At 40.2% G+C, this 27265-nt stretch overlaps 2 protein-coding genes and 1 long non-coding RNA gene across 6 annotated transcripts in view; 2 read left to right on the plus strand and 1 right to left on the minus strand.

Moving 5' to 3' along the window:
- The window catches only part of LOC146509341 (uncharacterized), a 236846-nt gene that overhangs the window by 177074 nt on the left and 32507 nt on the right, over window positions 1–27265 (minus strand). The window lies entirely within an intron of this gene.
- capns1a (calpain, small subunit 1 a) lies at window positions 6790–15002 on the plus strand. The gene is made up of 11 exons (XM_085175192.1): window positions 6790–6921; window positions 8097–8153; window positions 8245–8281; window positions 8381–8473; window positions 9837–9894; window positions 10029–10093; window positions 11132–11204; window positions 11655–11729; window positions 12626–12742; window positions 12841–12899; window positions 13011–15002. Exons 2-11 carry the CDS (start codon window positions 8107–8109, stop codon window positions 13035–13037), a joined length of 651 nt encoding a protein of 216 aa, XP_085031318.1. The 5' UTR covers window positions 6790–6921; window positions 8097–8106; the 3' UTR covers window positions 13038–15002.
- On the plus strand, window positions 21424–24459 carry LOC146509350 (uncharacterized). Of its 4 annotated transcripts, none has more exons than XM_085175191.1 (5): window positions 21424–21447; window positions 22279–22496; window positions 22727–23155; window positions 23301–23354; window positions 23429–24459. In XM_085175191.1, exons 2-5 carry the CDS (start codon window positions 22370–22372, stop codon window positions 23869–23871), a joined length of 1053 nt encoding a protein of 350 aa, XP_085031317.1. In that variant the 5' UTR covers window positions 21424–21447; window positions 22279–22369; the 3' UTR covers window positions 23872–24459. The 4 variants fall into 4 exon arrangements, with proteins under 4 accessions (XP_085031317.1, XP_085031315.1, XP_085031314.1 ...); XM_085175189.1 differs by lacking the exon at window positions 21424–21447 and adding an exon at window positions 21522–21638; XM_085175188.1 differs by lacking the exon at window positions 21424–21447 and adding an exon at window positions 21551–21690.

Below are 27265 nucleotides of genomic sequence, written 5' to 3' on the forward strand. Positions count from 1 at the left end.
TATCATATCTATCTAATAGACTCCAATTTGTGCATGTAAATGGAGAGTCCTCTTCACACACTGAGGTTAATTATGGAGTTCCACAGGGTTCAGTGCTAGGACCAATTCTGTTTACATTATACATGCTTCCCTTAGCAGCATCATTAGAAGACATAGCATACATTTACACTGCTATGCAGATGACACCCAGCTCTATCTGTCCATGAAGCCAGATAACACACACCAATTAGTTAAACTGCAGGAATGTCTTAAAGAAATAAAGACCTGGATGGCCGCTAACTTTCTGCTTCTTAATTCAGATCAAACTGAGGTTATTGTACTCAGCCCTTAAAATCTTAGAAATATGGTATCTAACCAGATTCTTACTCTGGATGGCATTACCTTGGCCTCCAGTAACACTGTCAGGAACCTTGGAGTCATTTTTGACCAGGACATGTCCTTCAACGCACATATTAAACAAATATGTAAGACTGCGTTCTTCCATTTGCGCAACATCTCTAAAGTTAGAAATATCCTGTCTCAGAGTGACGCTGAAAAACTAGTTCATGCATTTATTACTTCCAGGCTGGACGACTGTAATTCATTATTATCAGGATGTCCAAAAAACTTCCTGAAAAGCCTTCAGTTAATCCAAAATGCTGCAGCAAGAGTCCAGACAGGGACTAGAAAGAGAGAGCAGATTTCTCCTGTTTTGGCTTCCTGTTAAATCCAGAATTGAATTCAAAATCCTGCTCCTCACATACAAGGTCTTAAATAATCAGGCCCCATCTTATCTTAATGACCTTGTAGTACCATATCACCCTATTAGAGCACTTTGCTCTCGCACTGCAGGCCTACTTGTTGTTCCTAGAGTATTTAAAAGTAGAATGGGAGGCAGAGCCTTCAGTTTTCAGGCCCCTCTTCTGTGGAACCAGCTTCCAGTTTGGATTCAGGAGACAGACACTATCTCTACTTTCAAGATTAGGCTTCAAACTTTCCTTTTTGCTAAAGCATATAGTTAGGGCTGGACCAGGTGACCCTGAATCCTCCCTTAGTTATGCTGCAATAGACGTAGGCTGCCGGGGATTCCCATGATGCATTGAGTTTTTCCTTTCCAGTCACCTTTCTCACTCACTATGTGTTAATAGACCTCTCTGCATTGAATCATATCTGTTATTAACCTCTGTCTCTCTTCCACAGCATGTCTTTATCCTGTTTTCTTTCTCTCACCCCAACCGGTCGCAGCAGATGGCCCCGCCCCTCACTGAGCCTGGTTCTGCCGGAGGTTTCTTCCTGTTAAAAGGGAGTTTTTCCTTCCCACTGTCACCAAAGTGCTTGCTCATAGGGGGTCATATGATTGTTGGGTTTTTCTCTGTATCTATGAAGCGCCTTGAGGCGACATTTGTTGTGATTTGGCGCTATATAAATAAAATTGAATTGAATTATCTGGTGGTATAACTCACTATAGCAATTGACATCCACAATTAATTGACTAACAGTTAGTTTGCCCAAGAAATACTACATTTAGTTAATTATTACATAATATTATAATGGATAATAATATAGATAGAATTAAATGATAATAGATTATAATATAATGGGAAAGGCTACGTCTTGTGAAACTAAAAATCTTGCGGTATTTTAATCTTGAACATGAAGAAATGGCTATATGTAGGCTATACAGTCCTGTTACTATAATTAGACAATAGTTTGTGTTTGTCCTTGAACATGGTTCAAGCAGCTCATCATTATGCATTTCATCTCAATTTTAAAATAATTGCTACACTTTTTCTATATTGTTAGGCACAGTTCTTGAATGGCAGTTGTCAAAGCAATATGTGATATCTGTCACAACAACCCGATTAGCATTTGTAAATATTTGAGCACATTAGGGCAAATGAGAAGGCAAACATGCTTACTGATATTGTGCTGACTGTAATTCTGTGAAGGTAATTTCTGATTTTATCCAGTGTAGTTGCTATAACTGCCACTAGGAGTGATCACTGATTATGAATGAGAGAGGGACTGGTGCAAAAAGTTTTTGGGTCGGCACATCAACATTCAAATGTTGTTCAAAATACAGCTATGAATAAAACTCAGATCATCTGATTTATGTTACATTGATCTGAATCTGAATAGTACAATATCTAATACTGACACCCATCTAATTCAATATTATAACTTTTTTGAAAGTGTCTTTAACCTCCAAAGACCTGAACTCTTCCACGGCATGCATTTTTAATTTCTCTTTGATATTTGGGCTGATTGGAACCTGATGAATGTAAAAACAAAGAATTACCAGATTTTTTTTTCCACCTAATTTTTGTTTCTAACAAAATGAGAGCCACATATTTGTCTAAAAATTCGATAGAACAGTAGCAATATAATGTCCTCGTAAGTGGATATCAGGCCCTTGTAGAGCAAAATTGAGTGTTTTGGTCTAAATAACCCAAAATGTGATGTCCACATATGTGGATGCCAGGTCCTAGGAGGTTAAAGAAAAGATGTTTCCAGTGTCCCAAAACACACCCACATCATGTCTGCTCCTTTTTGACCTGCTCATTTACAATGAACAGAAATATCAGCCACCTATGACAACTGAAAATTTTAAAGTACATATTTTAATTTGCACACAGAAACAAAAAAATTTCAGAAAAACCAAAAACTACAAGGTTCAAAATTATGATCCCCTTATGCTAAAAGTCAATTGTGTATCCCTTTGCTGGATATCAGCCTGTCGTTGGTTGTTATTTTCAACAAATCTCACACATATGTCCTGACAATCTCAGCTCATTCTTCTTTGGTCAATCTCTCAAACTCAAACAAGATTTGAAGAATGAGATCATGGATATAAGAAGTGGAAATGAGCTTCCTCTTAAGGGTGGCTGACGTCTCCCATAGAGATGGGGTGAGGAGCTCACCCATCTGGGAGGGACTTAGACTAGAGCTGCTACTCCTCCACATTTTTTATATAGCCCAAAATCACAATATCAGTTGCCTCAAGGTGCTTGATATTGTAAGGTGAAGACCCTACAATAATACACAGACACTCCAATAATCACTAACAAAAAGTCCTCTCTCAGTGTACTTTCAACCAAAAGGCAAATAACCAAACCACATGAACATCTAATAAAATATATAAACATTGAAACACTGATCCAACATTATTCTTGATTAACGGATCATTTGATTTTACACTTTTACCTGAATGTGGCTCCTTTTTTTGAAAAAACTTCCTTATATCCTTTATGAACCTGGCTGTCTCTCTGTACACACACACACACACACACACACACACACACACAAACAACAGAAGTTATAAGGTTAATGGGCATCCAGTCAGTTAGCTAGTTAGTATCCATTTAAAACAGGACAGTAGTAACAACAGCAGGCTACGGACAACTTAAAGTTTTAGATTTTAAATAGGCTGTATACATTTAAATGGGAGCAACAGGACGGTCAAATATCGCTGATTTTACTACAGAGCAGGGCGGATTGTAGGGTAGCAAACATCGTCGGAAAACACGTTTTCAACACTGCAGGTTACCTGGTGTAATGTTTTTCAGCTAAAAACAAACATGGTCTGACTCCTACCTAACTATATAAAGAGTAACTGAAGGTTAAATGCAGCCAACATGTCCTGTTTTAAGCCAGACACTTACACCTCCGCTTTGCTGCGTCTCAGCCACCATCGCTCTGGCAGCAACGGCGCCAGAGCCAGAGCAGGGGAGAGCTGAGCTGGAACAAACCACTTTGGGGGGTGGGGGGTTATCTATACTTTTGTTGTTAAAGTGTTACGTCTCAACCAAGTACTGTCTGCTTTTTATATTTTTAGTAGTGTGTCCCACAAACAGCAAATATTGTATAATATTGTATAGCCGCAAAATGGGCTAAAATCGCCCCTGCTTCATACTTTAAAAAATGAGAACTGAAAATTGATTTATGCACTTGAGACTGAACAATAAATACATTTCATGTTTCTTTTTCAGTAATGTAACTAGTCTTTTTCTTTTGTGTGTGTGTGTCGGATCTTTAGCCATCAGAATTGTTGTCTTAAGGCCAAGAAAGATGCCAAGTAGATTTATTTTACCAAGTGGATCATCATGGCCTTGCCATATTGGTCCATTTGATTGACCTTTATTATAATTATGAATTTATTTTATTTTCGGTTGCTACAAATGGGACAGACATGACTGGAGGATAGGACAGGGAGAAAGAATGAAAGAAAGAGAGGGAGAGAAAGAAAACCAGAGGGGAGAAGAGACGGTGAGAAAGGGGGGAAGAAAGAAAGAAAAACAAACAAAACACCTGGATCACCTGTATAGAGAAAAAAAAAACAGAAGAGAAAGCAAACAAAAAAAGAGCAACATAATAAAAACAGCACCATCACAATAAACTAGCTAGCAGTAGATAACAGTAGATACTAAATATTAAACGATATTGTGCAGCACGCAAGATAGACAGCGCACAATGTGCTTTGAGGCAGCAGCCAAGAAAGGTGTAGTCCGTGTCTGTGAACACCCGTGTGTACACCTGTGTGCACACCTGTGTGGATCAGCACGCTTGTATTCCAAACGTTTCTCCATGTAACGATCTGCTAGGGAGTGTGGGGAGCCATAGCCCCGTCCCCCAGGGTATAAAGGAGGTATGGAGGAGATCCAGGCCCCAGATATCCAGATGCCCCAGAGTACAAGGACCTGAGGAGGACCACCAAAAGGGGGGGAACCGTGCCACCCTCCTGGGAAGAGCTGAGTAGAGCCCCAAACGAGAGGTCACCCAGCAGCTACGGAGCAGAGGCCAGAGGTGGTTGCAGTGGCGTGCCCACGGGCTCTGCCAGCAGCCAGCTGTGCCAGAGAGGACCGAGCTTCAGGCCCAGAGGCCAGAGGCCCGAGGGCATCCCATCCCCCGGAAGGGGACCAGCCGGGCCACAGGCGCGTTGGATATAGTACTGTTTTGGATTTGAAAAGTTGGAATGTAGTTAAATTAGTGTTTTAAATGAGTTTTAATCAGACTTTGTTCATATTGATAAATTAATCTGTTATTGCATTGAAAAAATTATGTGCTAATTAAATTGCATTTAATTTCTATCAAACTAAATTCAAAATAGTTTGTTACCACAAATTATGTATTTTAATTTCACTTGAAAAGTTTATATCAGTTTAACTAATTATAGTATTGTTACTATTGCTCACTCAGAAAAATCAAGCTTTAAGTATTTTTAAGTACTAAGTGCTGTGCACTCACAATTAACAGTCCTAGAACTCATTCTTTCTTCAACTTCCACCATTTAATCATTCCCTTTGCCTTTTCCGATTAAATGTTTCAGATCAATAAAAAATGCATTTTGTATTTACTACAATTGTCTAATGTGTGTTTGCATAATTTATGTAATACTTATCTGTTCACCGCAACCATTTCCATCCTATCTGACAATCTCCCGACCTCCACAACACTATTCCCATACGCTTTCTTCATTATTTCCCAACCCCATTTTCCTTCCAATGTACACCATGGCAGATCATTTTGAATCTAGCTCCTATATGGCCTTGCTTCCCTTTCACCCGGTGTTCTGCACACACAATAGATCTACCTTTGTTTTGTCCATCATATCAACCAGCTCGCTCGCTTTTCCAGTCATAGATTTTAGATTTAGAGTCTCTCTCCCTGCCATAGCTGGTTTGAAATAAAACAAAAATAACAAAATACAGAATTATCTCTTCACTTGAAATGAAAGTAGCACAAAGAAAAAAACTTACTCAATGGCCCTAACCCTACTGTATATCTGATTCAGTCCTGGTGCCTAAACCAACTATTTATCAATTCTGAGTCATGGGTCAACATTCCCCCCAAACACAATCCAGTGAGGGGCACTGTAGGTCCAGCCATAACCTTGTAGAAATCCCGTAGTCTTTTCAAAGTAAATGCTATCCAGATTGTCAGATAATTATTTGTGCCAAGTCTTACTGTTTTGTTTTTAAAAGAATCAATACAATTACAAGGGCCCAGACCTCAAAAGCTGCCTTTCCTCACTGCCTCACCAGTTCCCTTACCTGTTAAAGTAGGTGAGCATGGCTGCTTCTATCACTGTGTTTTCACAGTACACACCTTTTTTTAGGTGTACTATATGTGCCATGTCATGACTCAGAATGGGAAGTGGATTACTACATTAGCAACCACTACAACCAAGTAAGTGTTCCAGTTTCATGAGCAGGAGCTCTGGGTGTATGGGTTTAGAAGGTCACAAATACCAGTCCTCCAAACTGCAGTTTGGGAACCACATACAACAATAATTACAACAATCTGTTGGAAGTATTTAGACCTTATAAAAAAAATACTTCATCCGCCTTTTCAAGGTAAACCTTCTTTTTCGATTCCTGCCCCACCCACTTCACAAATGAGAAGCCGCAATGTTGATCATGTGATTTTACAGTTAGGGCGTTGCAGGAAAAGAAATCCTGGCATTAATGTATCATAGTTTATCTGTCTTAGCGTTGATGCTCAGTGCCTTGAATTATTTTTGACTGAGCTCTAAAGTCCATCAACAAGAGTATACAAACAGAGCTAATTTATGGAAAATGTGTTTCTTTGTAAATACAAATGTTAAGTAGCTAATACAAGGGAAGTGGTATTTTCATGCTTATGACATTATGCGTGTCTGATAACAAACACAAGGTAACGATTTAAAGGTACGTCATAAAACGCTGTTAGTATCACCAAGTAGTATAAAGACAGAAATCATTTGTATTCCATCATACTGAATTTGGTAAAGATAGGAGCCCGGAGCACAGGCGGAAATAAACCACCAGCCCTCCTCCTTCCTCCGACGTGTGGTCGTCAGTTGGGGCGTGTTGAAGAGCTCCTCCTACCAGCTGAGTTAGTGGAAGTCACGCAAGCCTCCCCAAATATCCTGCGGTCAACTTTACTAAGCTTGCTGCGTTACAGGTAAATATACATTAAACGTAGCGATTTCATAGAACAAATGAAAACAGTTCGGGTTTAGTTAAGTGTCAAGTTTTACTGAATATGACGGCTATGTTTACTCGTGTAGCTAAATTAGCTCAGCGCTAAGATAGCAAGTGTAAATCCGCTGCTTTCCAGTATATCGTTAGTTTAAGTGCGTGCTGCGACGTTACGAGTTTTTACTTTTTACACGGTATTTTAACGCCACTGAGCAGCTGCAGGGCGAATAACAAGCTGACCTGAAACAGTGCTAGTTTTGAAGCATTACGCTACATAGCATGCGGATATATATTCAGTTTGCGTCGTTACCTAACCACACAATCTAGCAGTGCTGTTTAGAGGGGGACGTTTTACTGACTATACCCCTCGTATATGTTCAGAGATGTCATTATCGATTTGCGAAGAACAAAGATAACTTTTCAAATCTCATCCCGTTTTAGTCTGGGTGCGTCATGGATTTCCTTCCATATCAGGAAACGTTTTAACAGGGTCTTTTGGGTGTGTCGTTAATTAATGAGTCTATGAAGAAAACAAAAAGTGTGTTTAAAAACTACAGTGTTTGTGCGTCTTGATTCAATTCAATTCAATTTTATTTATATAGCGCCAAATCACAACAAAAGTCGCCTCAAGGCGCTTCATAGATACAGAGAAAAACCCAACAATCATATGACCCCCTATGAGCAAGCACTTTGGCAACAGTGGGAAGGAAAAACTCCCTTTTAACAGGAAGAAACCTCCAGCAGAACCAGGCTCAGGGAGGGGCGGCCATCTGCTGCGACAGGTTGGGGTGAGAGAAGGATAGGATAGGAAAGATGCATGCTAAATCTCCAAAAGTTGACTCTGTTCATCTGGACGGGGCGTTTTCAGTGGGAGAAACGTTTCCTCACTCATCCAAATGACTTTTTCAGTCTCAGCTGACTGCAGGTTTCCCCAATCTTATAAACAGTACATTTGCATAATGACTGAAACCAGCCCACTGAAGGAACAATGGGCTGGGAGGTCAGTTCCTTCATCATAATTATGCAAATTCTCATAACCACTGATCAAGAGTGCAATACGTGTGATTCAGTGTTTGTGAAGGGTGTCATTCATTTTACTGTGTGTTTATATATTTATTCAAGAAAAAACAAATAAATATTTGCGTTTTGCATTCACAGTTGACAGAAGATGAATTTTGTCAAAGCGATTATTGGAGGCATCATTGATGTTGCCGGGTGAGATTCTGAACAAAGTACCAAGTAGGCAAAAATTTGGTCGGTCTGTTGGTCTAACATCTGCTTTTGATCTCTGCTCCTGCCTTTGTAGCAACATCGACCCAAACCAGTTTGTGCCTTCTCAACCCGTGAGTTTACATCGTTTCATCACTGCCCATCACTTCTAATTTCTAGATTGGTGATTGGTGATAGCATTTCTAATATTTTCTCGGGCATCTGTCCCACAGCCTCCACCACGCATGCCAGTTACGTATGCAGCACAAAATGAGAGTGAAGAAGAAAAGCAGTTCCGCAGAGTTTTCCAACAGATTGCTGGAGATGTAAGTGCAATGCCTAGTTATGCTTCTCTTTAAATCTGTTGCTTTTTTTTTTTTTTTGCAGTAATCTGTTTCATTTTTAACCCTGGATAACCCATGGGGTCAAATTTGACCCCATGGTTTCCCTAGTAAACCAATGGGGTCGGATCTGACCCCATGGGTTCTCCAGGGTTGATGTGAAAACATACAATTGTAATTTAGTGCTAAGAGGTATGGGTTTTTCTAACTTCTGGGATTCCCTGTTTGCTTTTTGTTGACATTAATGTTAATGTGTCCAGCAGAACTGTCAAATGCAGCTTAAAAAAAAACTCAGTTTGAACTTAGACTATCGCATTTTTTCACACCTGTTTTATTTATTTTTCATTGACTGAATAATTACCTTTTCCTCTTCTGACGGGTGTACTATGAAGCTAAGTTTATGGCTTTGCAAACTGAGTTGAGCTTAAAGAGTTTTCTGTGTCCTAAAAGGGGCTCTCTTGTTATCTGGATAATTCACTGTAGTAACTCATGCCAAACACATAACCTGGCCCACCGTGCATTTTATTGCCACAGGAATGTAAATATATTACTCTGATGCAGAAAAATATATAAACGTTTTTATATGTGACTCTAATCTGCTGCTAAGAACACACACCAAGAATACTGGTTTAGTTAGAAAAAATAATTTCACTTTAATCTACTGACATAATAAAGCTAAAAAAGATAACTCTTTAGGTCACTATCCAATAGGCTAATTAAACTGAATACATTTAAACATTTTTAAGTTGCAGCGCTCTAATGGGCAGCTGGCACTGCAGCTCTCCCTCCCATTCTACTTTCAAACTCTAGGAACCACAAGTAGTCTGAGAGTGAAGTGCTCTGTTGGGACAGTACGGTACTACAACCTCTTTAAGATATGATGGGGCGAGATTATCCAAGACTTTTTATGTGAGGAGACGACTTTAAATTTAATTAAATTCAATCCCCAGCTGGAGTTTTAGGTTTTGCTGGGCCAGCTAAGGCAAAAAAAAAAAAGCCTGACTGTGTTCACAATAAACCCGTCTGTCATTGTGGAGGAGCTGCTTGAGCTCCACCCACAATGCCTGTTAACCTGTTAACTGTTAAACAGTCGTGGGTTGTTTTGGAACATCTGTTATACTGTTGCTGAATGTAGCCCCCGAGCCCTTCCCAGTGGCTAAAAGAGTATGCCATGTTATGCTTCTTTTGAAAAACTCATCTCATTAAAATAAAAAAAATCAAACCTATACATCAGGTGCATGACCCAGCAGTAATATGGATATTGTTTTGATCATTTAGCTAAACCATACAGCTGTGTCTCTGCAGGTTTCTTCATGTTTTTTAATGATGTTCCATATTTGTCATGTAGGATATGGAAGTGAGCCCAAACGAGTTGATGAACATCCTGAACAGAATCATTGCAAAGCGTAAGATGTGTCTGCATTTGTCATACTTATTTTCATTATGCTTATGATTCAATTCTTCAGAACACATATACATTTTAGGGTCTCTTTTCTTTCTTTCTCTTTTTTACTAATAGATTTTTTTTGTTATGTTTTAGATCAGGATCTGAAGACAGATGGTTTCAGCATTGAGTCTTGCAGGAGCATGGTGGCAGTCATGGATGTATCTTTTCCTTCATTAGTACTCTGTGTGTTTTATATAATCTGGGTGACAGTATTGAACTGTCACTGATAGCAAAAGTTTAAAAAATGATGCAGAACAAATAGAAACAGACAACTAAAGTGGGGATATGTTGGCTCAACAGGTCCATTCATACCTGTGGCTTACTAAGACTATGGACCAAATAAAACCTTAACGCTGCAGTGGACTGAAATCCAGAGAAAACCCAAAACAATTGAAGCCTTCATACACATTTTCTTTTACCCTCTCTGTTCTAGGCCCCTCCCATCACACAGTTCATATCTGGGTAAAAGTAAAAAAATGACACTAAGCAATTATACAATTTAGAACGGCAACTTTACAAAATGTAGAAATGGATGTTGCTTTGAACATGTCTAAATATGTCTTTTGAAAACGACTTGAGCACTGTTATATTATATATACAGAAGTGTGTTAGTTAAAATCTGAATGGCCTATTGAAAGGCAACGAAACATTTTTAACAGTTCAAGGTGGTCTGGTAATATAGCACTGCACGTAGCACTATAGGTGACACACTTATAGGCACGTTATAGTTCACTGGGTTTTTGTAGTATGACAGGAATGACTGCTCATCTCTGCTGTCTGCAGTTGGCTGTTTGACAGGGGTATATATTCTGTTCATTGTCCTAATTGAACAATAACAAAAAGCTTTAGCTAGCCCTTTATGTATTGCTAAGTTGTGGATTTAAAAAACATCTGACGGACTCAAACTTAAAGACTTTTTTTCTCCTGAGCCAACATAATATTGTAGCAGTGGATGGGGAGGATTAATCACATTAAAATGTTTGGGAAGTTGAACACTGAGAGGACCACAAAGTGTCAGCTGACATTCTTATTTGCATGTTTATGAAAAGAACAGTCAAATGAGATCTTTGTAATATGTGGTGGATTCCCTACTGAAAATGCATGCGAAACCCTTTGTGCAAACACTGTGCAAGTAACTTCGCAACTATTTGCTTAACTGGAGAAGTTGTTGTCTTTTGGCCTTAACACTTTTTCAGTCTGACAGCACCGGAAAACTTGGCTTTCATGAATTCAAACACCTCTGGGACAATATAAAAAGATGGCAGGCAAGTACAGTTTCATTTTATTTATCCTGCACATCTGTTTCTCTGTTGCATAGTCTAAGGCATTACTGTGGTCAGGCTTAACTATTTACAGCAGGGGCGGGCGGGGCAGGGGGGGGGGGGGCGGTCACAGAAGAATAAGTGGCTTAAAGATTTTACAGCATCAGCTGCTTAGGCGGGCTGATTTGAATACACACTGTGCCAAACCTCTCCCTAATTTGGTTAGCCGCCATGTTTTTACAACATAGGAATGTGATCTGTATCATTTTTTGTTGAAGGAGATACAAGTTGTAACTTGTATGTGGTGGTGATTGAATTTAAATCTTTATAGCCTGGGAGTTGTGAAAGCAGCTGTTTTCCTTCTTTTCTTTTACCCTTTTTAGGTTGTCAGTGAACTTACCAGGAAACTGTGTTGCCACAAATGTTTTAACTGCTTCTATTGTTCTTACTTAGGGAGTGTACAAGGCCCACGACGCCGATCACTCCGGTGTCATTGGGGCAAATGAGCTGCCTGATGCTTTCAGAGCTGCTGGTGAGAATTTTTTTGTTCTTCTGCATTGTTCAAATGGTTCCACAGCACTTCACAAGAATGAAGGGAAAAGATTTACTTAATCCTCTAAGAAGAGACGCTGGAAAAACAATACATAATATGATGTTAAGGTTCGTGTTTAGTTTAATAAGCCAGAAAAACTTTGAGGCTTGGTTTAATAATTAGTCATTTACAACCACAGGTCTGAAAAATTTAGGACACTGTATGAAATGAAAAACAGAAAACGGCATGTTCACAATAGAAGATTGAAAATGTCAATGGAATGGATACAGTATGTAGTATGTAGATACAGTGTAGCAGAAATGATGAGGATGATGATGCAGCAGCAGCCGTTCTTCTCTGCATGAGTAGCTTAATGTTGTTCGTGTGTAATTTACGTTGAGTAGGCTAACCACGTTATTACATTAATGCATGTAAGGTGAACAGCAAACACCATCATAGCTACATGCGGCTGTCTTCTTGTTTGATGCAGATACTCCCTTCACCCTGGCCAAAAAGGCTAAAATGACCAAAGAAAAAGTGGAAAACAGTTAAACATGAGAGGTTTTTGGACAAAGTTTGTGTTTTTTCCATTGTTTAAGCACTGCTTCCAGCCAAGAGTGATACCATATATGCCCCATAGTTGCAGAAAAGGCTAACATTGTTATCTTTTTACAAAAAAACAGCTAAACATGAGAGGTTTTAGGACAAAGTTTGTGTTCTCCATTCTTTAAGCACCAGCACCGTTTCAAAAGTACAGGTTTGGCACCGGTATCGGATAAAACCTAAAAGATATCCATCCCTAGATATAAGCAGCACAGCCTTATCCAGACATAATGCACATGTACCTGTTGTTGTACTGCTTAATTGTAACACACAGTTGTGCGTCTCTTCGTTAGGCTTCCCTCTCAATGGTCAGCTGTACCAGATGATCATTCGCAGATACAGCGATGAAAATGGAAACATGGATTTTGACAACTACATTGGCTGTCTCGTAAGGCTGGATGCAATGTGCCGTAAGTTTCATTTTAAAGACCAATCACTAAATTAATTCTTTATAGTTTAGTGTGATAGGAATGATTGACTCGGAAGTTTAATACCTGTTCTGTATCAGGTGCCTTCAAAACCTTGGATAAGGATAACAACGGGACCATCAAAGTTAATGTTCAAGAGGTAAAGTAATCTCAGTTGTTGTTTGTTTCAGTGGCTTTTGACTTCAGTTCAGACCGTTTTAAAGTATTTGACTGGTTGTTTTGTTCTTTGCTTTTCTTTGTGTCTTTTCAGTGGCTCCAGCTCACCATGTACTCTTAAGTCCAGATCATGTTTCTCCGGCTTGTTTCATGGAACCACTTTGTTTATATACACAATTCGAGATATTTTAATCATCATCCCAATAACTTCCTGTGTTAGCAAATCCCTTGTGCGTGCAGGCTTATTTTCACAATTGCATGTTAATGGAAACATGTGGTGGCGTTCTTCACAGCTCTTAAAACGTACACGAAAGATTGGAAAACACTGTTAACAAAGCTGCATGCAGAATGCTGCCCGTAGCTGACGATGATCAAAGGTGAATGCTACTAAACGCTTTGGACAGCTGTGGAATCACATAGTTGTGTAAAAGTGATAGTATGTTGAATTGCTGCCATTTTTTGGCATTTTTTTTGATCTTCCTCACACCCCAAATTTCTAAATGGCACAAGAAGATCCTGCTTCTGCCGCCCTGGGATTTGTAATTTAAAATCTAATGTGAAAGCAGTATTGCTCTTTGTCTGGGGCTGATTTGACAATCACCATATCTTAGAGAATTGGTAGAAACATGTTTTTGCTCATTGGTTGTTTTTATCCTAAAACCTGATCGTCAGCTGGCTTTTTTTTCTTCTTTTTCTGCCTTTTAACTCCAAACTTTGCTGGGAATGCACCTGTGGGCTGCACAAGTGTTGTAAAAGACACACAAACCTCCTTCAGGTGTCACTTTATTAAAGATGTCAGAGGTCAGCTGCGATGTGGTAGACTAGGCATCGCACACCTCTTTCCACCCGTTCTACTAGATTAGATCTTTCTAGGAATTGTGTGGGTGTGTGAGCGCTGATTGCTGTGTTCACAACTCTTTGTGGCTGCTATTAGTTCTGTTACACCTGTTGGGGCAGGTAGCCTATTTCATTAGTAAACATGTAGGTCCTTAGAATTTCATAAATTCTCAGTAGTTCCACCCAATTTCATCCTGAGCAGAGGACAAACCCCCCCCAAAGGCAGCTCACACCTAGCTGAATGATGTGTCACTCTGAATATTCCTTCCAGAAGAAATTATGTAGAGACATTATTATTATTAATATTAACAAATAAACACATTTCCATTGACCTCCTCTTATCATGGCTGTCACTCATGCAGTGATACCAAGAGCTGTTTTCAGGTGTTGTGGCTGAAGAGTGTAACATGTGGCCACATCTCTTGCAGTTCTAAATGTTATGGGTGTGTTATGGGTGTGTGTCTAAGCAAGCATGAGCAACAGGATAAACAGGCTGTCAGTCTGTGCACACCCATGCAGCTCAGAGAAAGAGGTTTAATTTTAAAAACAGGTATGTGCACCGTATCCTCGCTGAGACTCTGCCATGGATGAGACCGCTGATGTTAAACTTTTCAACCTTGGGTTATATCCAGCGTTTGTGAAACCAGCCCCAGCTCCTCTGACTGTAGATTTGTGCTCACTGAGACTGTACTGGCTCACAGATTTGTGTTTGCTGGTGAGTTACAGCACTGTAGGAACACACAGCATGAATTATTGATTTCTACACTCCATTCTTTTGCATCATACTGTTATTGCATCTTATCACTATCAGAATGCCTTTTACGGCCACTAGATGGCTACTTGGTTTCTAAACATATAAATCCTGTACTTTCTGGGTCCTGCACTTAATGGTAAGTTAATGCAACGACCCAACACAGCTGACTTTATCTTCCATCTATAGTAGTAATGTACATTAAAGTGTGAAAGGTGTGAGCTTTGCTCGAAAGATAATGTGCCATATTTTCTGTTTAAAGTGAAAGTCTGCCATAGCTTTGTGTCTCAGCTTTCTGATCACTTATGCCTCCATTAGATGATGCCAGCGTAGTGTGTGAGCTGATGCTGTATGCCACTAATGCATGAAGCCCAAAGTGAAATGCCATAATTAAGGGGTTTTGATCCTGTAGCTCTTTATGCCACAGCCATTAAACTGTTATTGGATTTGCTTGATAAATGAGCTGTACTGCATTTGGAATAAAAACATCATGTTAAATATGTCAGTCTTATTATTGGTGTACTGCTGACAAATACTCTGCGTGGGTTATTAAAGAGTGACGCCTTGGTCAGTTTAAAGCAGAAGATTTTAAGGCCGATTACGTCACCGTGACGCGACGAAGGCTGTCCCAATTCGAAGGCTGCTCGAAATGTGGCCCTCAAATGAGTCCTTCATTTCCCTGAATTTTAAGGATGTGGCGGTGTATGTGGCCCAACATATCCCAGAATGCATAGCGCGGCGGTGGGTGTGGATAATTTTGCCGAAAAAAAAAACGGCAAAATTACGAACTTTAAGTAAGTACTGAATATTATGTCACTTATGTGCAAATGTTTAATAACGAAGAACATTAAAACATTCCTGTTGGCCACATGTCGGCAAAGTTATGTGACATTAGTGATGTTTGTACTAACTTTGTTTTAAAGCCTTTACTTTAAAATATACGCCGTTCAATAGCTGACCTTAATCTTACAGAGGATGATCAGAGCTCATGTAGAAACAAACAAACAAATGAACAAAAGATTTTCTCCTTCATTTCTGTCAAACAAAGCTGTAAGAAACGTTTCCAGCTGTTATTATCATGGTTGCTAGGCAACCTGGGCAGCGCAACGGAGGCTAGACCGTCCCATTTCACAAGCCTCGCACTTCCGGCCTTAGCGGTCTTTGAGTACGCGGCCCTTGAGGATCGTTGAGGCTGCGTACTTTAAGGCTGCAGACCCTGAATTGGGATACAGCCAAAATTCTGTAAAAACATCCTTCTGTATACTCTATGTGGCACATCATCTTCTGGTTTTCATGTGCATCTTATCACTTTTAAACAAAGACGCTTCTTGTTTGGAAAAGTGTTTAAAATGCATTTACTCTAAGGCAGAGCTGTCAGACTCACTCACTTTGATCTTAATGTCTCCGTTTCCTATATGATGAATGCGTAAAATTGCAGAAAAAATTCTGGTAAGTTATTGCCCAGACCTTTCTGTAGTTTTTATTGATTAATGAAAATATCAATTTCTAGTAGATGGTGAAAAAACAGGAGCTTTTCTGTCATTTCATTGATTATCTAATAATACTTTGGTATTTTTGAATGGCTATGTGGGAGGTCTTTATCAGCCCAAAAACTTGTACGACTTCTACAGATACAGTTGAAAGTCCAAAAATTGATGTGCTAGTTATTTTCCAAAGCCTTCTATTTGGCTGGATTGAAGTCTTTGCCGGGCTATTTCCGGCCCCTGTGCCTTACGTTTGACACCCCTACTAATACACACACACACAAACAGATTTGTCAGACCCATCCTAAATGGATCTTTTTTTTTTACATTTAAGTAATTAACCTGCCACCGAATAAAACATACAAGGGGAATTTGAAAGCTGTTTTGTGTGCTGGTTTTGGACCAGATAGGATAACGGCAGATTTCAGCTAACCTGTGTCATTCTCCATTTCATCCGCCCCTGCATCTTCATAATCTTTGTCTGGCTCCTCCTGGGTTTTCACCCTCTCCTATCTGGCTCATATGACTGTCATCTTCTGAAAGATCTATATCTGAATCCCCCTCAATGATTGTGTTAAGAATTCTTTCTGCCCCTGTCAAAGAGTTGTGTACTAGAAAAAAGTGAAATAAATTTAAGTACAAAGTCCTGATGTGCACTAGAGTACTCATTAATAAATTAGTCATTTACTCTGTGAAACTAAATAAGCTTAGGTCTGAAAACCCCCTCAAATTATTTACTAGATGTTTAATTTCGAAAATTAATCAAAATCTGAGTTTAAAAAATATTTTAAATGTAGATATCATGCTTGCATTTCTTTCATCCATAAAATGTTCTTGTGGGCATGACAGCCATTTTGAAAGGTGGGAAAAAGAGAGTTGGGAAGGCCACACCCCCACACATGTGACATCATTTTAAACGTACTGTTGTCCTCTCTAAGAAACATCAGGACTCAGCAGAGTGGCATGTAGAGTGTGAGTGATACAAGCAAAAACTAAATGTGTACTACAGTGCACAAAAATGAATTACTGGGTCTCAGGAGGATAAAACTATCATTAGCTTACAGCTTTAAGTGTTTAAGGTATGTGCTAACTAAAACTAAAGACAAGATGATAGTTTATTAAATTTTAATGAAACTTGCAGATTGTTTTGGTGAAGTTTAATAAACTCCTTGCTATCTAAAATATAACAGGACACCGGAGTATATTCTTGAGCATCTCACACTTCTGATAATCAGTTGTCTGCTTGACGTTTATTCAGGTGTGTAAAAACTATAACTTTAATCTCAGCCAAACCGATTTACTCAGGAACAAATAAAATACTAAAAAAGCCAAACAATAACATTTTTAAGTTATCTAAGTGACTTATATATGTTTAACCTGAGTAGCGAAAGACGGCGGTGGGTTTGAAAACGATCTGCCGGGAGTCCGGTGTTCTCACGGCTCTAGTTAGCCTAGCCCCCGGCTAGCTATCGAGCTAGTGGGTAACAGACGTCTCCGAAAACGTCGGAGCGCTTTTGAAAATATGTGGTGTCTTGATAAACTGAGCAGATATTTGAGGTTTACACAGCTACATTCTCGCCTGAAAACATGTTAAACGTTTATTTTGTGACCCAGAAAGAATAATAAGAGTAATATTAAAACTAACTAGCTGCCGCCATTGTTGGAAACTGAGCTGGGCTGCGCTATGAATTCTGGGACAGAGCTTCTTCTTCTTCGGGGTTTAATGGCAGCTGGCATCCTTGTACATGCAGTGCTGCCATCTTCTGTTTCAGTCCGTTATTACACTCTTAAATCCTACTACTTATTCCTGCGTCTTTTGTGATCTTACAAAGCTTCAAACGACGCGTCGACTATTAAATCAGTCGTCGACGATTTTGGCACTAATTGTGGCAGCCCTACTTGACAGCATCACACATCCCAAATTGGTTTGAGATCCGTTGTCTGCAGAGGCAGTTAGAAAACAGTGAACTCAATGTCATGTTAAAGCATGGACCAGTATCCTGCTGACAGTGATCAGAAGATGAGCACATTGTGGTCATTAAAGGAACACGAGGCAGGATGGATCTATGCAGTCATTTGTGCCAAATACTGACCCTCTCGTAATTGAGACTCATTAGATCTGACAACGTCTGACAATGGCTGTGTGGAAAAATCTCTGTAGATAAGAAGTTTCTAAAATACTCAGACCAGCCTGTTTGGCACTAACGTTGACAGTCACTTACGTCACCTTTCTTCCACAGTCTGATGTTTGGTTTGGATACAGGCCACAAGGATGAAATGTTAACATGGCAAAAATCTTCTTTATGTAGCTCCCTTTAGATGTTGCCATAGCATACAGTCTGACTCCATCTCACTCTGTCTCCAACATCCTCTTCTGTCACACCGACCCTCTGCATGCTGTACTTTACTGCGTTCATTCATCTATAAACCTCTGAGATCTTACTTTTTCCTCCCTCCTGGCAGCTCTATATTCACCACCTTTTGTTCACTATCTCCACTCTCCCTCTGCACGTGTTTAAACCATCTCAGCGTTGCCTCTCTAACTTTCTCTCCAAAGTACTCAACTCGAGCTGTACCTCTGATGTAAAGTACTCATGTCTAATCTTGTTCATCCTAGTCACTCCCAGGGAAAACCTTGACATATTCATCTCTGCCACCTACTGCTCAGCCTCCTTCTCCACCTTCTCAGCACCATCTTATAAACCTTCCTTTTTACTCTTGCACCTGAGCTCCTGTCACACTCATCTCCATCAACTCCATCCTGCCTGTAGTCTAATTTTCACCTCACCTGTGCACTGCTTTGGATAGTTGACTTAAGATATTTAAACTCATCTACCTTCACTACCTCTACTCCTTGCACGTTCACATTTTCAGCTGTTTCCTCTCGTTCCCACAAGTATTCTGTCTTGCTTCTACTGACTTTCACTCTTCTTCTTCTTTCCAGGGCATACCTCTGCCTCTTCAGATTCTCTTCCACCTGCTTACTATGCTCATAACAATATTATCTGGAAGCATCAGAGTCCATGGAGATTCTTACCTGACCTCGTCAGAGGTCAATCACCATTGTATACAAGATGGGGCTCAGAGCAGATCCCTGATGAAATCCCACCCCCATCTTGATCCCAGCTCATAATGCACTCAACACTGTTTCACTGACTTCACACATGTCCGTTACTACTACCCTGCCACTGCTGACCTACGTAGTACCACATTTCCTTTCTTGGCACCCTATCATATGCTTTCTCTAGATCAGGGGTGGGCAACTCCAGGCCTCGAGGGCCGGTGTCCCTGCAGGTTTTAGATGTGTCCTTGAACCAACACAGCTGATTTAAATGGCTAAATTAGCTCCTCAACATGTCCTGCAGTTCTCCAGAGGCCTGGTAACAAACTAATCATGTGATTCAGGTGTGTTGACCCAAGGTGAGATCTAAAACCTGCAGGACACCAGCCCTCGAGGACTGGCATTGCCCACCCCTGCTCTAGATCTAAAAGGTTGTCATGGCAAAAACAAACTGGTGAAACTGAGACTTGTCAAATATTTCCTTGAAGTTTTGTGCAAACCTTATTAAAATTAAAATAAATTAATGATTCTGCAAAGCTCGGAATAAACACTTTGCATGATGGGATGCTTAAGTACTAATGCCGCCTACTTTAAGGAGTCAGAAATATATGATTGAGAAACAGAGGTGGGACGTAACAAAGTGCGAATTCTTTCTTGCTGTACAATTTCAAAGTATCTGTACTTTACTTGAGTATTTATTTTTCTGACAATTTTTTACTTTTACTCCCTTCATTTTAACACAAATATCTGTACTTTCAACTACTTCCATTTTCAAAACAGGCTCAGTACTTTAGGCTCAGTGGTATCATTTACAGCGTTTATACTCGTAGGTTAAAGTCGGCATATGTTGTAGTCAGCTTCTAGCTAGCACTACAGATGAGGAGTAAGCATGAAGGGAGCAGCGTTTCTACTCGACATAACATTTCTATCAGCTCAACAAAATCAGCAAACACACTGCTGAACATTGGGCTGTGAGGTCAGTTTCTTGGTCATTAATATGCAAAATGTCATGACTTGACATAAAGGAGAAGGATGAGGATGTAAACATCCTGGACAGGGAGGAACGCTGGTTTCAGTGGGGAGTCAAGGAGGCCACTTAGGTGAAAAAGGAAAGACCATCTCTGAATCGAGGAGGGGGCCTAAGGGTACAGCCATTTCCCAACTGCCCATTGATCAAGGGTCAAGTCAATTTGCATATTAATGATCAAGAAACTGATCTCATTGTTTGCCCATGGTGCTAGTTTCAGTGAATATGTGTGAAGGTTCTCAGTCATCCAGGTCATCGTAGTCAAAGGAGCTTGCAAAGAAAAGCGTCTGGACTTCTTTAAGTTACTTGAAGACGTTTCACCTCTCATCCGAGAGGCTTCTTCAGTTCTAAGGTCAAAAGAACTGAAGAAGCTTCTCAGATGAGAGGTGAAACGTCTTCAAGTAACTTAAAGAAGTCCAGACGCTTTTCTTTGCAAGCTCCTTTGACTTTCAGTGAATATGTACTTTTTATAAGGATGGGGAAACCTGCATTCATCTGAGACTCAGGATGTCACTTGGGTGATTGACTGAAAACATTACAACCAGATGATGTGTTTTATGGGTTACATGAAAATACTCTGTAGTTTGTGAAGGATAAAAAGGTTAGTTTGCATTAAAATGGTAAATTCACAGTAAAACACTGCTACACAGTGGCTGTGGTGGTTAGTGCTGGTTTACATCAAGTGTGATTAATTTACATTTAAGCTGATGATTCTGAGCAAAGTCACCCTCTTGTGGTCTAAATAACACATTGAAGCTAAGCACATTCATTAGAATTAGTATTTAGATTCAAATAACATTTGTATTCTCATATGTCTGAATAATTAATATTTTATTCTGACACGGTTGGTGTGGAGCACCCACAATTTCGTTGTCCATATATATTATGACAGTAAAGGGCTATTCTGTTGTATTCTATTCTAATATTGTATTTGTATGACATTAATAGAGCAGAGTTACCTGTCCATAAAAATAGATGGTATAATTGTCTTTCAAGGAGCTACTTTTTATTTTTGGACTTTGAGTACATTTCAGAGATTGTGCTTTTTTACTTTCACTTGAGTAAAGAAGTGTAATCAGTACTTCAGCGTTTACTGGAGTATTTTCTAACACAAGTATCTGTACTTCTACTTAAGTACAGACTGTATGTACTTTTGCTACCTCTGCTGAGATCACGTTGCTCTGGGACACACATCCATAGTTCCACCTTGTGTTTATATTTCAGTCAAGCTAGCAAACGATACCCAAATCCGGCTAGAGCCTTCAAAATAAAAGTCTCACAGCTCTAAAATAGATTATAAAACTCAGCAGTTAAATGGCCAGATAAATGATTGTCGTCCCTATATGTTAGATGTGAACCAAACACTCATAGGTAAGGTTGAATTCCCACTCTAATGCCCCTGTTTTCGTCAACAAGCTTTACTTAGCTATGTAGTTAATATTAACCGGACACAAATTGTGAAGTGATGGCGTCACAGCGGGTAACTTGACAATTGCTATCTTGGCGATAAGGAAGTTTATCTTCACGTTTCCGGACTAAATCCCAATTTATTTAACTCGGGGGTATGTTCATAATCTCATTAGCTATTTCTGCTATCGGCATGTACCTCTTGAGGTGAGGTTGCGTTTTAACAACGTGTTTGTTAGCCAAACAAGCGTAGCGTTAGCTAACGTTGCCTTGGTGCATATAGCTAGCATAGTGGATATTTTGTCATTTTACTTTAGGCTAGCTAAGTGTTCAGCGTACTGTAATGGGAGATGACAGAGCCATCACTCAATAGAATAACGAGCGGTATGTAAAGGTATCCTTAGCAAGTAGCTCCGAGTGGCTTCTAAGTGTAACAAGCTAACTATGCTATCGCATGTGTGAAGTGAGCACAGCATCCTCCATTGTTCATTCACTCCTCCAGAGCTGATAGTGTAAAGCTGTGCCTGAGCTATTTTCCTGCTTAACCTTGAAAGCTGTGTATGTTACAACTTAAATTTTAATTATATTAGTTTATTATGAGTTTAACTTATCGACTAACTCGAGCTCCAGAGGTGTCCGTGGCTCTTTTAAACATGCAGGAGAATAACAGATTATGAATACTACTAATCTGACCTTTCATCATGCCAGTTGTTTTTGTATAACCGTTAATCTAACATTAAACTCGCATCAGAGAGACAAGACACGATTTACCGTCCACACTTTGTTGTTAATCAGACTGTTGAGCCTCCTATCAGACACCTGGAGGAGCTGAAGCACAGCAGAGACCTCGGAGCAGCTTGATACCTACCGACACAGTGTGTGAAGAATGTCTTCACCCATATACTACAATCAAGACAGTGTGACACGCTTCAAGAAAAGAAAGGCTCGTTTCTCTTTCAGTGAAGTCCACATATTGCTGGATGAAGTTAGGAAGCACCGTATGGTTGTTGTGGGTATGTATTAGCTTATCAGTTTTTAATTCAGCTCTTTCTGAAAAGATTGTGTCTGGAGAATGAATAAATGAGTGTGATGTGGCCGGTCATGAAAAATGTTACCAGCAGAGGTAATTGAAACATTTAAATGTGCAAAGTATGCAAGAACTGAGTGCGAATTTCTGAATTATAATAACTTTAACCTTATGCAGTCACTGACAGTGACAGGATTTCTTTTTTCATTCCCAAAGGCAAATTCAATCGTGGCGTGCCAACAGACATGAAAAAGCGCACGTGGGCAGAGATTACTGCACGGGTCAATGAGATTGGAGAGTGCCAACGTGAGGTCATAGAAGTCATCAAGAAGTGGTCTGACCTAAAGTGTGACACAAAACGGAAAGTGGCTGCTATGAGGTCGGGGACAGTGCCCAACAGAGGCCTCAACTCACGCCTTTCCCGGGATCTTAACCAGACAGAGAAAATAGTCCTCCAGATACTGGAGATGGACGATGAGGAGCAGAGCTCCGGCGACTTCGGCCCGCTGGGGGAAGACGACGATGTGCCAGAGGAGGAAGAAGAATTGGACGAGGATGATATGATTGCAATGCAGAGCTCTCCTAATGGCGGGTTGGACATGACACCTATGCCTCCACCTTCTTCCTACAAGATAGGACAGTCAGGTAGCAAAGGGGGTCACATATTGACCTCATTTCAGTCTAAACATGAGTGCATTGTGAACACACACACACGTCCTATAAATTATTGCATGCAGTGTCTTTATTCACATTCCTGCAATTAGTTTTATATGAACTGTTAATGTTGCAGGGGACTCATCACAGCCATCTTTTGATGTGCAATATGAGGTGCCTCCAGCAGAAGGTGAGCTGTGAAGAAATTGCTTTTCTGGTTTATGTTAGTACTTAGAAAATGCTGACGTGTCTTATTTTTCTCAGATACTGAAAATGCATTCGGAGACTCGGACGATGAACAAAGAGACGATATGCTTCCTTCAACTCAGACGGCAAAGCCAAAAGATGATCACCAAGCTAACAACAGCACCCAGAAACAAGCGCAACCTCACACGTCTACTGGACCGCCGGCATCTGCGGCTGCGTTTCCGGCGCCCGGTCAGTCCTCGCAGAGCACGAGAGACAGCATGCTGCACAGTGCGTCGCTGAGCCTTCAGGAGCAGCACGCCACCAACATCCTGCTGGAGACCGTGTCGCGCTCCCTGGAGCTTCTGTCGGAGTCGGTGCAGCAGCTGGCAGAGACTCAGCAGGAGTTTGTGCGTGAGTCGCTGCAGCTCCAGCGGGAGACGGTGCAGGTGCTCAGAGACTTCACAGGTGGAGCCATCGCACTCATGCATGACAAACTGAATGGACGGCCGGCGTTATAACAGCAGTGACACATGGAGGTGATGGTCTGTTATCTCACTGACGTCATACATGACCTTCAGGTGCAGGAACTTCACCTGTGGTTTTTAAATCAGCAGATTTTCTGTGGTTATATTTTAAAACTATTGGTAGACTCATTGTATCGTTGGAATTACTGTTTGTGTGGTTATATGAAAGTGGATTGCAAAAACAACCAATATTAGCCATAAAGAAAGAACCCGGAGAGTTTTTCGTTTTGCTACTGACAGTGAGACTCCACCACATTTTCTATTGATAAAACAACTTGTTTAAAGCCTCTGAAAAGTTCTCAGAATGCGTTTGTGTGTCCTTATGTTGTACGTTTCCCTTACTTTGTCTGGAGATTATCACGTGTACTGTAATGGTGAGTGGATGTCTGCACTTGACCATTATATGGTCTTTATGTCTGAGCGCTAACTGTGGTGTGTGTTAGATACTTTTAAAATACAAGTAAGTATATTATTTGTGATTGATTTTGTTTTTTTACATTGCAAACATGAACACTTGAATATGAAAATTTCACTAAGTTCTTTTAAAAATATAATAAACTGGTGTATTTAAACAGAACATAAGCCAGCCTCTGAGCTGTGATCTATAACATGCAAACACTACAATTTCCAAGTGTCCTTTTGTGCAGGAACTTAGCGCTTCCGGTGAAGCTACCATCTTTAAATTACACCCTGAAAGTTCAATTCTGACGACTAGCACATCTGAGATGCTTGGTTGATCTCTTGCAGTGTGTCAAATGGGAAACATCATGTTGTGTTTGAGGCACATCTAGCGAATATGGGTCATTTCTACTGAATGTTCTTCCCTCAGGAGATTACAGTAGTGCTGTTGCACATAGTAGCTTAAATATCTTAGAAATACATTTAAAGATTTATCATTTGTGTAATATTTTATCACCCAAGATTGCGTTATCTTTAAATAGCTCTCACTAAATCTTGACAGTGCAGACCAGCGGTGTCGACAGAAACACCCAGCAAGTGTTGCAGGAGTACAGATGTAGCAGCAGGGGGCTCTGCTGCACTGATTGTCCAGGATGGTCTGTGCTTTTTTTGTATAAGCATTCTCTACATCAATGTGCAAACGCATCTTATATGGAAACAACTGTGTGAAGCTTTCAGAATAGCTTGTTAGTTTGTGGGTCATTCCAACAACAACAACAACAATAAGAAGAATGTTAACTTTATGTACACGACACCTCTTGAAACCTTTACAGAAGACAAGATAGAACAGAAACAGTTTATAAGTCAGTGCACATGTACTGCGTTGTTGTGGCTGTGCTCCAAACTCTTGGGATTGACAGAAATAAACTGAATGTATCCCAATAAATCCACGCTCTGTTGTTTACTGTAGACTAAAACGTGAATTTCCGTCTCTCCGCTGACAGATTTAATGAGCGTAATGAAGTTTCTGTCTTTTGGCATAAATATGCAGCCTAGCATTGTCAGATGTTGGGGTGGTGCTAGCCTCATTTATAGAGAGCTTCTCCTAATTAAATGCAGTGACAGATACTGACACACACATAGAGAGAGAAAGAGGAATGGTTAAGTCGAACTGCATTGTTCTCCTGCAGCCCTTCTGCCTCAGTTGGTTAAACAGCTGCCAGGGCTGGGCCGGCGTGCCGCAGCAGGGAGGGGAGGAGGGCGGGATCCAGCAGGAGTTCAACAATCTGATGCCGTTTCCTCCATCGCTGAGTGGTAGGGGGCAGCATTATTGTGTCTGGATGGGGGCTGGGGTCCTGAATAGGCAGCTGTATTCACATTGTGAGCGGGTCTTTCACCTTCAGTTCCTTACGGAGCCCTTAAAACTGAGACTTAAGCCTTTCTCAAAAGACCTTATTCACTTTGAGTGCCTATAAAACTGTATTCTGCCAGATTCCAACCCCCCCTCTTCTTCTTTGAGAATAAAGTATGACTTATTGGAGGGTACACTAAATCTACACACGATTCCATTCAGTTGTTAAATACCTTCATAGGCTGGATTTCTCTGTACTATTCCACACGACGTGGTGCATTGTGGTCAGAAGAATGAATGTCAAAGGTAAAAAATGCTGTGACCCATATAATAAAAAAGGTAGATTAAAACAAACAAGGTTGGATCAAATAATATGCTAGACTTTATATTTTAGAATAAGAGAACTACTTGCTTTGAAGAGTATAGCTGCTGAAACACTGTAACAGTCTTTAGTTAAAATAGTCAAACACACTCTTTCTCTAGCTATAGTGTAAATGTTCACATTTCTGCAGAGCCGCTCACCATTTGGCAAGACGACAGATTTCAAGAGGCACATTGGAAAGGGTAAAAAGAAAAGAAAATCTATCCATCGATCTGTCCCTCTGCAAGTCTATATGTAACTTTCCTCCCCTTTTCTAATGCCCCAGTTGACCCCTTGACCTTTCCTTTTCTTCAGTTTTCACCAACACCTGTTTTCATTCCCTCGTTCATCCAGCTCCCCCTTTCATCTCCCATCTGCCACTGAAGCTGCTGCAGGGCTGAGTGTGGAAAGGTAGGACTGGAGGAAGCCAGAGCTGCTGCTCAGCGTGGACGGGTTTAGATAATTATCATGATTTCTTTTGTGCCCTAACAAAAGCATAATTATGCATCTGCTGCTAAGCCAAAGAGTTCACTTTTATTTACTTCATCACGGCCGTTGTTTTGGGAAGGATTTGGGACTTGATTGGAGACACAGATTTCTTCCTTCCATATATTAAAGCAATTTTTTAAATTTTCTTTAAAACCATATAAAAGGTTTATAGTTATAAACTGGATCTGTGAAGTTATACAAAGAAAATAACAGGTTGCACCCATGCAAAGGAACTCGGGCTGTTTTTTATCTGCTTCCCTTTTTTTGATCAAACTCAGAGAGTGGGCAGATTTGTTTCTAGAAGAACTTCAAAGACAGTCACCCTCATATTAACCTGTTTAACCTGCATGTCCCCAGGACTTAATTTACCAGCATTATGAACACTACCATGGACACACAACCTGCAGAGCAGGGAACAAGTGTCAGTAAATACTAGCAGCTGCAGTATTATTGCTGTTGTACTCTGTGGAAGTGTGAACGTGTTAGAAAGATGAATAAGATGTTATTAATAAAAAGAACGCGAATAAAATAAATAATCAGAGAGAAATTATAGAATATAAGAGAAGAGAGTCTACTCCTGTGTGATATTACTTCAGTATCAAATTATTCCAAATTAAATCACCTACTAGTAACTCCATATTATGGGTGAAGGATTTGGTTTTACCATTGCAGTTGCACCCAGTTCCTAGCATCCTCCTCTGTCACACCAACCATCTGCATACCCTCCTGTATTACATCTATGAACCCACTCTGTGGTCTTCCTGCTTGGCAGCTCCATATTCAACATC

Source organism: Neolamprologus multifasciatus, chromosome 10, assembly GCF_963576455.1.
Source record: "Neolamprologus multifasciatus chromosome 10, fNeoMul1.2, whole genome shotgun sequence".
NCBI lineage: Eukaryota > Metazoa > Chordata > Actinopteri > Cichliformes > Cichlidae > Neolamprologus > Neolamprologus multifasciatus.